Source organism: Culicoides brevitarsis, chromosome 2, assembly GCF_036172545.1.
Source record: "Culicoides brevitarsis isolate CSIRO-B50_1 chromosome 2, AGI_CSIRO_Cbre_v1, whole genome shotgun sequence".
Lineage (NCBI taxonomy): Eukaryota > Metazoa > Arthropoda > Insecta > Diptera > Ceratopogonidae > Culicoides > Culicoides brevitarsis.
In genome coordinates, this window is record NC_087086.1 from 34496241 (window position 1) to 34509755 (window position 13515).

General features: G+C 25.9%; 1 protein-coding gene across 1 annotated transcript in view; it reads right to left on the minus strand.

Moving 5' to 3' along the window:
* Positions 1-13515, minus strand: part of LOC134829664 (glutamate receptor ionotropic, kainate 2) — a 30519-nt gene that overhangs the window by 4667 nt on the left and 12337 nt on the right. The window contains exons 3-14 of the mRNA XM_063842868.1: positions 9747-9908; positions 8434-8497; positions 8184-8371; positions 7887-8062; positions 7395-7448; positions 6742-6909; positions 5306-5458; positions 4715-4918; positions 2474-2677; positions 1699-1803; positions 1561-1608; positions 1331-1474 (exon numbers count right to left, since the gene is read on the minus strand). Coding sequence (XP_063698938.1) covers positions 1331-1474; positions 1561-1608; positions 1699-1803; positions 2474-2677; positions 4715-4918; positions 5306-5458; positions 6742-6909; positions 7395-7448; positions 7887-8062; positions 8184-8371; positions 8434-8497; positions 9747-9908 — 1670 coding nt within the window. The remainder of the gene's footprint in view (positions 1-1330; positions 1475-1560; positions 1609-1698; positions 1804-2473; positions 2678-4714; positions 4919-5305; positions 5459-6741; positions 6910-7394; positions 7449-7886; positions 8063-8183; positions 8372-8433; positions 8498-9746; positions 9909-13515) is intronic.

Sequence of the window (13515 nt, forward strand, 5' to 3'; positions counted from 1 at the left end):
ACCGAACGAAAAGTATCAATCAGTCACTTTAAGCGTAGCAGACACTTTTTATTGGTTGCCAATTGATTGCCCGTAATCGTCGCACATTCATCCCTTCATCATTAAATTAATGGATTTAGATCTGTTGACGATGACCTGACGACAAAAATTCAGGGGTGTGTCGCGAAAAAGGGCGCAATTTTATGAAATTTTATTTTTTATGAATTCCTGTTATTTTTCAAAATTTTTTTACACAATTTTCTAAGAAAATTATTGACTTAAGCTAAATTTGACTTAAGATAACTTAAGATTTTTTTACATTTTTTTTTCTGAAATTAAAAAAATGAACAATTCGATTGAAAAGTCAAAAAATATTGACTTAAGCTAACTTAAGAAACTTAGATTATAAAATTTTTCTAAAATTATGAAAATTTCGAAAAATTTGGTTGAAAAGTCAAGAGTTAATTGACTTATTCTAAAACTTAAGCTTAAGTCAATACTTTTAATAAAACTTAAGCTTAAGTTTCAAAAAATTTTCAAGTTTAAGTCAAAAATTTTTTCTTGACTATTGTTCAAAAATAATTGACTTAAACTTTAAGCTTAAGTCAAGAGATATTTTTGTTTAAGTTAAGGCTTAAGTCTTAAAATCTTTTAAGTTTAGTGGTTTATATTAATTTAGAAAAGTTAAAACCAGATTAAACTTTAATGAATTTTTAAACTTAAGCTTACGTTAAAGACTCTTAAGTCAAAAAAGTTTTTTACTTTTTCTTAAGTTTCTGTAAGTTTAAATTTGAGTCTTGAAAATTTGAGTTTTATTTGAAATTTCGTAAGTTTTTAACTTAACATTTCAAAACTTTGAACTTAAAAAAATAAATTTGATTTTTCAAATTTTTTCGAAATTAAAATAAAATTTCCAAAAATTAGTGACTTAAACAAAAAACTTAAACTTAAAGGCTTAAGTCAAACATTTTTAATATTTTCACATAAACTTATGAGACTTGAGCTTAAGTCAAGTTTTTTTTCTACTTATTCTTAAGTTAGAATTTTTTAAATTTTTCTTAAGTCTTTTTAAGTTAAAGTTTAAGTCGTAAGTCACAATTTTTTCCGTTTTAATTTTTAGCCCTTGAACTTTTAATCTATTCCAATTAATTCAAACCAAGCAAAAAATTTCCTTTTTCAGAAAGCCCAAAATTTCAAAAAATTTCAAATCCATCTCTGACGACGACGATTAAATGGGCACAAGTGGGTGTGAATGCTACGCTCAAAATGTGTCACGAAAAACGAGAGAGAGACAAAAAAAAGGAGATTCGATGATAATGTAATGAAAAAAGACTTATAATTAAATTATTACAGAAAATTGATTTTCCACAATATCCGATTCTCGGTGACACGGATGGGGATTATTCCATTCGTACGGCGAAAATCTGGCCATCACAAATAATGTAAATGACACGAGGAGGTAAGCTGCCAATACGTATAACCATATTTCCGCTGCCTAATGAAAAATTATATGCGAATGTGTGTGATTGATCAGTTTCAGCTTTTAGTCGCAAAAATGAGAGAAAAAGAGAGACAACTTACGAGAGGATTCATAAAGGAGAACAATCGCGTGGGATGACTTGTTGGTACCTATTAACGTTAAAAATTTATTTTTTTTTCTTGATCTCTTGATGGTTTTGTTGCTGCATGGTGACAGTAATTGGGTGAAATTGGTCTTACCTTGAACAGGATGCCGATACCTAAATTCATGAAGGGCTTCGTGAAGTCGATGACGCTTTCTCGGGCGTAGTTGATTGTCATGGAAGCGACTGCTAAATCAGCTCGCTGTCAAAAATTTAAAAAACAATTGAATTAGAAAAAAATTTTACGAAATTTCCAATTCAAATTCGATTTTGAACCACGTGACATAACCCAATGCACATTTAAAAATTTTTACCCTAATGAAATTTTTTTTTGACCCAATGCACATTTTATTTTTTGTTTTGTTAATTTATGAAAGAATTTCCAATTTTTTGTGTCTTTCTTGAATTTTGAAATTTATTTTGCCCAATGCACATTTCATACGTTACCCCATTGAAATTAAAAAAAATTTTGTCCCAATGCATATTTAGATTTTTTTTTAATTTTTTTAAAGAATCTCAATTATTTGAGAATTTTTCTTAAATTGGGATTTAAAAATTTCCTAATTTTATTTTTTTTTTATTTTGCCCAATGCACATTTAAGGGATTTATCACATTGAAAAATTTTTTAATCATAAAATTTGTAGCCCAGTTAACAATTTTAATATTTTTCCTAACTCATATTTGAAAAACTGTAAAATTCTATTAGAAAACTTAAAAAAATTATAATTCGACCCAATGCACATTTTCAATTTTTGCCCTAATGCGCATTTTAAAAATTCCCTATGCATATTTCATAAAATCTAACCATCCAATCTTCAAAATGCAGTAAAAAATGTGAGAAAATTCAATAGAAACATGTAAAAATTCTTACCCTTTCAATCAATTCCCGCACAATACCATTCCATTGTTTCGTCTCTGGATCAAACACGCCATACATCCGATCCGGCACAAGCTTGATTGTATATTGAAAGCCAATTTGTTTCGCAATACCGTGAAGCAAATCGATGCAGAAACCTTCAAAGCGTGCATTTCCCGTCAGATTCTTGTCTTCTTTCACCATCACATACGGTACTTCCTGCAAAGAAATATGACACGATGACATACACAGAAATTGAGTCGGAAAAATATCGAATTGAATAAATATAATAACAATAAAAATTTTTTGACATAAAGTTACAAGGAAGAAGGCACATGGGAAGAAAACGAAGAAAAAAAACATCATCGTGAAATATTTGTGACATGAATGAAAATACATTTAAACCGATATATTTTGGGGTAAAAATCGACAAAGTAAGAAAATAGGCAAAAATTGATGTTGTGTGAAGATATTTTCGGCTCAGTTCGGGTTGTAACGTATTTACTCAATCTGTGCAAAAATATAGGTTTTACGGAAAATCCACAACATGTATTTTTCATGGTAATAAATATGTTCCCTTTTTTCAACATCATGATTCACATATCACGTAGTTTGGGGAGATAAAATGACGCTAATGGTTAGATTTAGATGGCGTCTGGACATTCATTTTGTTTTTGCGATTAAATAGAATGAGAAATGAAATGAAAATGGAACAAAGTAGTTTTCGTAATTTTTTTCTAACATTTTTAATGAATTTTCTTAAAAAATATTTTAAAAACCGATTTTTTGACAAAAATCAAAAAATAAACCTTTCAGATTAGAAACGGAATAAAAATTAAAACAAAATTTGTCAAATATCGGAAAATGGAACGCTTATCGTACAAAAATTTGTGATTTGAAAATGAAACACTTTTTATACTTTTTTATATTTTTTTCATATTGAAAATTGAAATTTTTATTGATTTGATAAAATTCTTTTTGAAAAAAAATATTTTGAAAAAAATATTTTTTTTTTAGTTTTCCAAAAACTCCTGATTTTAGGTAAAAACAAATTTTCATCAAAAAAAAACTATTGGAAAATGAAACAAATTGAAAATAAATCAATTTCTTAAAATTAAAGTTCTTTGAATCAAAGTATTGTAAAATGAGGTTAAAAATCTCATAAAACTTTTAAAAAATGAAACAATGTGAAAACGAAACATTTTTTATTTAAAAAAATGGAAAATGAAACTTCTTAATAATTTTAAATTTGAAGAAATTTTTAAGTAGTTTTAGAAATTAAGAGTTGAGAGTACTAAAATTTATTAATTTCAGTTGAATTGAACTTTAAATTAGTTGAACTTTGGCGAAAATAAGAAAATCCATAGAAAATGGAACAAACTAAAATTAAAACAAATTAAAATTGAAACATTTTTCAAAAAATAATGAAAAATTTCAAAAGTCAAATGATATTTTACAAAAAATTATTTGGAAAAGAAAATAATGTTCAAAGAAACTTGAAAATGAATCAAAATTCGTATAATGGAACATGTGGAAAATGAAACCTCATGCACGCTTTAACTTTTTCACCCTGAATAAATAAAAAAAAAACTTTTCTATCGCGTTTCAATTTTACTAAACTACATAATATCACTGTATCCTATGTCTGTGATGTTTTCATGCCCAGTTTTGTATCTGTGTCAAAACACAAGGAAATGATCAAAATTCACAAAATAATATCGAAAGCCTCATATTATTATACGGTTTATATTGTAATTTAACGTGTATTTTATTTAAATAAAGTTGAAAATTGTTTTTAAATGACACACTTTCTGCCTCTGAAAAACGCCAAAAAGAGTGTATCGTGGGTGTGTTTGCAAAAGATTTTCATTTTTTGGCTGTGTGTGTGTTTTAAAATTGTATTTATTTGGCGAAAATCGGGCAAAATAGACCCAAAATAATATTATTGACAATATATCAACATCAACACGAAATAAATCCTATTTAAAGCTATTAAAGACATTTTCATGCCCATAAACCGACATCTGTTCGTCCATTCGATACCAAATGGAAATAAATATAAATACAAAAAAAAAAAAAAAAGAAAACCAGAAGAAAATTACATTTCGAAATTATTCATTCTTTTGCTGTTTCCGTTTTAATTTAACGATTCTTCGGAACGGAAAGAGCGGAACAAGGAGCATTATTATGATATTTATGGCGGGATGAAATGGGAGATCAATTTGCTTAAAACGCAATTAGAATTCAGGCACTTACCTCTCGTGTCATCACAATCAACGTGATATTTGTGACTGTGGTTTCGTAAAATGCCTGCGGATCGGTGATGTTGATGCCATCGTTCGACGTCCATTCGCCCACTTTGACCAAATTCTCCTTTTTCAGCTTGAGCAAATCAATTTTAAAGTTGTTACGTTTCCCTTCCTCGAACTCGATGCGCCCAGTGAGACCGTTAATGGTTGCCTAAAACCGAAACGAAAACTTGTTGTTGTTGTTGGGGTAATAAAGTTTGATTGGGTTTCGAGGAAAAAGGGATATTGCCGTTGCCGGAGAGAAGATAATCGATTGTCAATCACGTTTTAAGGGCATTTTTGTGGTTTTCTCCCATTTTACGGTGCGACAAACGTCTATCGAGAGACCCATCTCCCCCCATCCCGCTCGTCCCATTTCTCCATCGCAACAAGTACATTTTCTGATTTAAAATCAATTGATGGAAAGTTTTTGTTCGTGTCGCACATGTTCGCACGCTCGGCATCGTCATAAAAGTGCGATGCCCCATATGTGACAAATTTGCGTTATTCATGAGATTCAATTTCAAAAAGAGATTATGAACGAGAAAAAAAAAGTTACCGAGTTCAAGTAATTGTACAAGGATGTGCCGTCTTCCCATGGTGTTTCCTGTTCGCACGACAAATTTACGGGCTTCAGTTTGTGACTGCGATCCAGCGATTGGAGGCCAGCAGCAAAGAGGGCAACGCTGTCGTACATTAAAGCTGGCTCAGTCTGGCGTGACATGAAAAAAAATTGGAGGAAATTAGTGAAAATGTTATTTTGGGAAAATTATTTTGTGAGAAAATTGACCAAAAATTTTAAAATTTTTATAAAAATTTAAAGTTTTGAATAAAAAAAAAATTTTTTTGGTAAGTAAATATTCTAAAATTAAAAGAAATTTCTTTTTTTAGTCAAAAAATTTTTCATTTTTTTTTCAAAAGTTTAATTTTGGAGCAAAATTATAATTTTTTACCATGAAGGTTAATTTTTTATTAAATTTAATTTAATTTTTTTTAATTTATTTAAATAATTCAATTTAATTTAAATTAATTATCTTTAATTATTTATTTATTTTTATTGAATTTTTAATTAATTAATTGAATTATTTTAATTAAATTATTTAAAAAAAAATATGAAATATTAATTTTGAAGCTCGAAAAGTCAAAGCTCGAGCCTTTTTTTCGAGCTTCAAGCCTTCAAATTTTTTAGAGAAATATTTTTTGTTGTAAAATTCATTATTTTGAAATTTTTAATGTATATTTTTAGAGACAAAATTAAAAAAAATTTTAAAATTATTTATTTTAAAACAAAATTTCATTAAAATTTAATATTTCTTTTTATCTGAAAAATTTTTAAATTAAAAATTAAATTAAAAAATTTTAAATTATTTTCGAAATATTATTAAATTTTTTAAACTTTCAATTTTAATAATTTTTTTTAATTTTTTTTTAATTTCAAAAATCAAAATTTTAAAAAAAAATTTCAACAAACTTAAATTTCAATTAAGCGTAAAAAAAGCTTGAAGCTCGAGCCTCAAAAAGCTCGAGCTAAAAAAATTTTAAAAAATTTTTTAAAAAAAAAAAAATTTTGTATTTATCTAAAAAATTAAATAGAAAATTTCAAAATTTATTTTAAAATTTAAAAATTTTAAATTTAAATTTTTAATTTTTTTAAAAAAATGTAAAAAAAATTTCAAAAATTATTAAAAAATAAATTTTAATTCAATTAAATTTAATTTTTTTAAATTTAAAATAAATTTTTTTATTAAAATTTTTAATTAATTTTAATATTTAATTAAATTTTTATTTGATTTTTAACAAAAAATCTTAATTTCTTAAAAATATTAAAAATTTTTTGTTTTAAAATTTTTTAAGTTTTTTATGGGTAAGTTTAATTCATTTTTTTTTTAATTATTTTTTTTTTATTTAAAAAAATTTTTTTTCAGAACATCTCAAAATTTTGAATTTTTGTCACTTTTCTCACAAAATCTCATAAAATCATTTCAAGTCACTCACCTGCAATATTTGTAATCCCACATCTGAGCCAGCTTGTCCATTCGGTTGAAATTTCTTCATTTGCTCCACGACATCCGCCACGCTCGGATTTTGGATGTCAACCAAGCGGAATGCCGTTATATTCACATTATTATACTTGAAGTCTTCCAAGTCAAATGTCTCGATGTCCTTTGGGGACACAGCACGCAAAAAAAAAATGACAAGAAACGTGTAAGGAACAATTACCGTTAGAAAAGTTGTGTTTGTTACTTGTCGCAATAAAAGCAGTCCCACACCACACGAAATACTCGAAACGACGGAAAAAAGCAAGAAATTTATAAATAAATAAAAAAAGGAACATAAAAATTTTAATGATTCAATCATCCTTTTTATATTTTTTTTTCTCTTTTTAGGTTTCGCACGAAAGAGGGAGGAAAACTTCACTTATCACGAAAAAAATCGTAAAAAAACGCGAAAAACAAACACCTGTGAGCTGTTTACAGAGACGGATGGCGCTTCTAGCTGGAAAAATCAAGCTCAAAAAAATATTTTTTTTTCAAATCTGAGTAAAAAAAATTTTAAACGCGTTTTGAGAGCAAAAAAAAAATTTTTTTGATGCAAGTCGCCCTTTTTTCGTGTCTGTGGATCTGCTTTACGTCGACGGCAGTACTTACAAAAGTCGTAAACATGTAATGGTATCGATAGTCGTTCATCTGCAACTGAAGAATCTGCAAAGAAAAACGGAAAAAAATAAAATTGATCGCATTGAGTGAAAGAAATTGACTGGAATATTTTAACGCAACTTCGTAAATTGTTGTAAATTGAAAGAAAATTGAGCTTTTCGCAAGAAGTAATCAGCGCAAATGAGCAAAACGCTGTAAAAATATTTATTTTATCGTGGTAAATTATAAAAAAATTAATCTCTTGACCTTTTATTGATGAAAAGACGCATTTAATGGTCAATTTTCTTCTTTCATGTTTTTCTGCAGAAGCAAAAAAATTTTTTTTATGAATAAATCGATGCCAGTCGAGTTTAAGCTTTTAATCAAATAACGACAAGTCAATGGACCATAAATAATAAACAAAATTGATTCTGCAGAAAATTTTCGGGTTGCAACACAAAAGGACAAAGTTTTTGGCGTCAATAAAAGATGAAAAATTCTCACCGCTCTGAATAACTTTTGAATGTGCTCCGGCTTCGTATCGATAATTAATTTGTAAATTTCCTTCTGCCGTATCTCCTTGAGTACTTGACGGTAGGTCTCCGGTACCGCTTGTCGTATGTACATTTCGGCGCGCGTTTGTGACGCTGACTTCATTAATTCCTGCTGCTTGAACAGACCTGCCAAACATAAATTTTCATTATTTTTTTTTTGTAAAAAAGTCATTTATTATGAGTTATTATGATTATTTCCGGTGACGCGCCATAAAAACAAAAAAAAAAGACGCAAAAAGTAACTCACCGAAGTCATCCTCGTATATTATTGCTACTTTGGTCCAATTGAGATATATAATTAAGTCTTTGTAAGCGTTGTTCATGAATTTTTGAGCCGGATGTAGATTAATAGAAAATTCTTTTGGCGTTGTGTCAAAGTCAAGGCGTGCTTCAATGTGAGGGATGTCTAGAGCCTCGCATATTGATTGGATGTGACTGGAAAAAAAAATTGAAAAATCAAAAATTTTATAAAAAAAAATTAAGTTTAAAAAATTTACCTTCCCAACAACGGATCATTCGGTCCAAATATCGCTTGGATTCCAAATTCAACTTGTAAACAAGCTGCAAATTTTTTTTTTAATTTTTATTAGAAACAGGATTTGTTGAGTATTTTATCAGATTTGTTTAAAAAATTAAAAATTTAAAAGATAATAAAATTTAAAAACTCTGAGCTATTTAGTTCAAAAGATCTATAAAATATTTGGTAAAAATAGTGAAAAATAATTTTAAAAAAAAATTTTAGAATATATTTTTTTATATATTAAATTCTTTTTTTTTAATTTAATTTTATTTAATTTTTTTATAAATTTTTAAAAAATTATTATTTTTATTTTAAGAAATTCAATTTAATTCTATTTTTTAATTTAAATAAATTTAATTTTGTTTTTTTTATTTTAATTTTGTTTAATTAAGAAATTCAAAATAATTTATTTTTTTATTTTAAGAAATTTTATCAAATTATTTTTTTTTTTTTTTTTATTTTAAGAAATTCAATTCAATTTATTTGTTTAAATTAAATAAATTTAATACAATTTGTTATTATTTTTGTTTAAGAATTTTAAATTAATTTAATTTTTTTAATCAACAAAATTTAATTGAATTTAATTTATTATTTTTATTTTAACAAATTTATTTTTTTAAGAAATTCAATTTAATTCAATTTTTTATTTTTTAAATTTTTTTTATTTAAAAAAAATTAATTTAATTTATTATTTTTATTAATTAAATAAAGTTAATAAATTTAAATTTTTTGAAGAAAAAATAAATAATTGTATTAAATGAAATAATCATTTAAACAAATAAATTGAATTAAATTTCTTAAAATAAATAAAATTAAATTTTACTTTATATTTTCCATTAAATATTATTATATTTTCAATTAATAAATAATTCATAACTTGATAAATTAAAATTATTTTTCAAATTTTTTTTTTATTTTAAGAAATTTTATTTATTTTTTTTAATTAACGAAATTTAATTTATTTATTATTTTTAAATTGAGAAATTTAATTTAATAATATTTTTTTTAATTAAAAAATTTATTTATTTTTTTATATTTTTTTAACTTGAAATTTTTTAACGATAAAATTTTTTTCCAAAAAAAATCTAAAAATTTTTAAAATTACAAATTTTGAAGTATAAATTCTTTTAATAAATTTATTTCATAGAAACAGACAGAAAACAAATAAAAACGAAAATTTAATATATATTTTTTTCTTTTTTAACAGAAATACGCCATTAAAGGTAGTAATGCAAACAGAAAAAAACAAGGCCGCAGATGAATTTCCCGTGACCCAAATCTGCTACAAACCTTTTTTCGACGATCTAAATGAATCATCTTTTGGCACATACTGAATATCATACACCAGCGTGGTTTTCGGCAGAATATTCTTGTCTTTGTTAATTTTGTATACGGCATACTTAAACGCTACTTCGATACTACTATCTTTTTGTTCTTCGCTAAAAATTGCTCCTGTTGTTGTAGTGGCAGCAGTACATAATTTCCAAAATGTCATTTTTATGAGTTTATTTGTTTGTTTTTTTTTTTTTTTTGCCGAAACGAAAAAAAGGGACAACGACGATTATGTTGTTGTTGTAACATTTTTTTTTCGTTCGGGGTGGGAAATTATGTAACGTTATTTTTTTTTTGTTGTGTGCAAATTCGCCCAGCCATTTTAATAATGCCATCATTATCGTTTGTTTGATGTGGTTGTTCAATTGAATGTTTTTTCGGGGCAGCATTCCATCGTCGTTCAACGAAGCAGGAGAGCAAAAAAGAGAAAAAGAAGAAACATTTATTATTATTTTTACATAAAAGAAGTTGTAGGAAGCATCTTATGATGAGTGGATTACAAATGTTGCGAACACGGCAAGAAAAAAAAAGTTTTTTAGTAAGTGCTTGTGAGTCTTCCTCCTCAACAATGCAGAAAATTGTGTTGTTCTAACTAAAAACATCGTCGAGCACGACGACGAGCTGTTTATATTTCTTGTTAATCCAAGAGTGCACTCTCACTCCGTTCCTTTACCCCCGCTTGTCGCTTTATTATCCTTGCAATCATAAAATAGTATATGTGCGTTGTTTTGTATTGTTCTTTTTGCTAACTTTTATTTATGTCTTTTTCAGTTGTTGTTACGCCGACGTCTCTGAGTGCTTCGTTTGCCGTTAAAAGCTTTCCCAGCGAGTGACGATGATGCGACGCTCCAATTGTAAAATACAATTTTATGAATAATTTGCATTCTTTCGTTTCATTACATGGCAAGCGAGAGACTTGAGAGCGATAATAATGACGATGATGAGGAAGATAATTCTGATAACGAGACAAGATTTCGTTTGAAGCATGGTAAGTTTTTTTTTGCATTGTGATAATTTATTATTGGACAACTGATCAAATTGCATTTTTTTTTAGTTTTAGTTTTAAATGATCAAAAAGAAGAAAATTAAAATTTTTCAAAATATTTTAGGTCTTTGGACCGCGGTGATCTAACTTCAAATCTTACCTAACCTAAAAAACCGTCAAAAAAATATTTTGATTAAACAAAATTTCAAACTAAGGCCTTCAAAAGAAGTCAATTTACAAATATCAAACATAGAAACTCGAAAAAGAATTTTCAAACTACTTTCAATGAGTATTGAAACACCTGAAAATAATGAACTTTAGTTCTCATGACACTTGTAGAATATATTTTAATGATGTAGAATCTTTGGAGCATGATTTTAGATTTTTTTTTTTGAAACACAAAATATTTTTAAAATTATTTTAAAATAAATAATTAGGCCGCTCCAAATGAAAATCAAAAATAAAGTCCAAAATTTTTTAAAATAAAATGGGGGGGGGGGGGCAAAATAAAAAAAAAGTTTTGAAATACTATTTTCATACCAAATGACAAAATTTTATAAATTTTAGAGCGTTAAATAATATTTTTGATGTTTTTTACTATTTTCTTTGAAATTTGCTTATTCAAAATAGATTTCGGAATATTTCATATTAAAAATTAAAGAAAAAAAAAATTCACAAAAAATAACTGTCAAAAAATTTTGAAAAAAATATTTAATAATTTTATGAAAAATATTTTTAGAGAAGAAAATTTAGAATAAATTGAAAATTTTTTGGAAATTTTCTTGAAAAATTATGAAAATTTCGGTGTATTTAACGGTCATTTTTGATTAAATATTTAACTTTTTTTTATTTTGCCCCATTTAAAAGAAAAGAAATCAGCAGTACAAAAAGTTTTTTTTTTTTGATATTATTTTTAAAATTATTCATATTTTGTTCAAAAATTTTGAAAATTAAGAGGAATGGTGATGATCATTAATAATTTTTTTTTTCATTAAATTGAACATTTTTAAATCAAAATTTGCAAAAATATAAGAAAATTTATGCTATAGAGTTCATTTGATCAGAAATTTTGATATTTTTATTTAAAATTGCTCAAAAATAATTAATAAAAAAAAAATGTTTTTTTAGATTTTGGAAATTTTTAAAATAATAAGGAAAAAGGATATTAAAAACATTTTCGACTTATTATTGAATTAATTATTTATTTTAAATTAATCTAACTGAAAATCTCATGAAACGTTTTTCCCTTTAAAAAAATAAAATTTTCGAATAAGGCTTTTAAAAGAAAAGTTTTGAAAAATTCAATTTTTTTTTAGTTCTTGCTAATATTTTAAATGTAATGTGAGATTTTTTAATCTATAAATAATTAGTGAGCCTTGTTTCTATACAATTCTTATCAAATTTATAAACATACATGAAAGTGCAGTGCAAAAACTAATCATTTTGTTTATCATTAAGATATTTTGATATTTGTTTTATTTTATTAAAGACTTCAGAATATGACAAATTTTGCTTAAAATTAATACAATTCATAAAGAACTTTACATTTTTGAACTTTATTGAAATATTTTCGCAAAAAAATTTAAAAATCTTGACTATTTTCAGTGAAAAATTATTTTAAATTGAAATCTTGACAAAATTAACAATAGTTTTTAATAATGATTTTTTTTAAATTTCAAATTCGAATTATTTACGAAAAATTACATTTGGATAATATTCAGTGTTAGATCTACTTTTTTTTACATAAAAAACAACAAAAATCATCAACAGAACGAAAATGCAAGAAACAAAAATCCATAAGCCAGTGTGATGATTTTCGCTAATAGTTGATGCACTTTGATGATCTTTTTTGACTTCAAATAGCTCTTCAATTTGATTCTGCAATTTTTCAGTTAATTTATTGATTTTTTCATTAATATCCAACGAAAAATTATCAAAGAGAACTTTTGAATAATTTTCCACTTTTTCTGAAACGTCTTTGGAGACTTTTTGAACTTGCTCAGAAAAGTTTTGAAATTTTTCATTCAGATCTTGAACTTTTACTTCTAAATTTAAAACATTTTCTGAACTTTTTTCACTAATTTTACCGATTTCAGCTACTTTCACAACTTCCAAGGTCCATTGCTCATCAGAAAGACAATGAACATCGTCAATTTTTTGCACAGTGTAATTTCGTTTCCTCAAATATTTTTCAAGATAATGTTTTCCCATTTTTATTTTTTTGTCTTCAAGCAACTTTTTGATCATTTCCAATCGACTACATTTGAAGTAATTATCAACAAAATAAATTTCCTTTAATTTTGGAGTGTATTTTAGAATTTTCTCAATTTCCAAGTCGTACAAATTGTTCGAATACAAAAAGAGTCGTTCTAACTTTGAATTTTCTTTTAAAACATGGGCATGAAATTCAGTGATATTTAAAGCAGAAACAAGTAACGATGAGAGTTGTTTGGCATCAGACAAGTTAACATCAAACCTCGGAATATTTCCTCCAAACAAAAAAAGCTCCATCAAATTTTTTAATCCTTTGAAAGCGTTTTTTGCTATATTTCTGAAGTTGTTGTAATCCATTCTTATAATTTTTAGGTTGGCACATCCTTTGAAGGCATCTTCGTCAATCACTTCCATTCCAACTGAATTTGCTTCAAAATTTTCCAAGTTTGGAAAAATTTCACAAAATCCGCCAGATAATCGATTAATTTGTCCTTTTAAGATTAATTTTTGCATAATGCTGGGATTTGG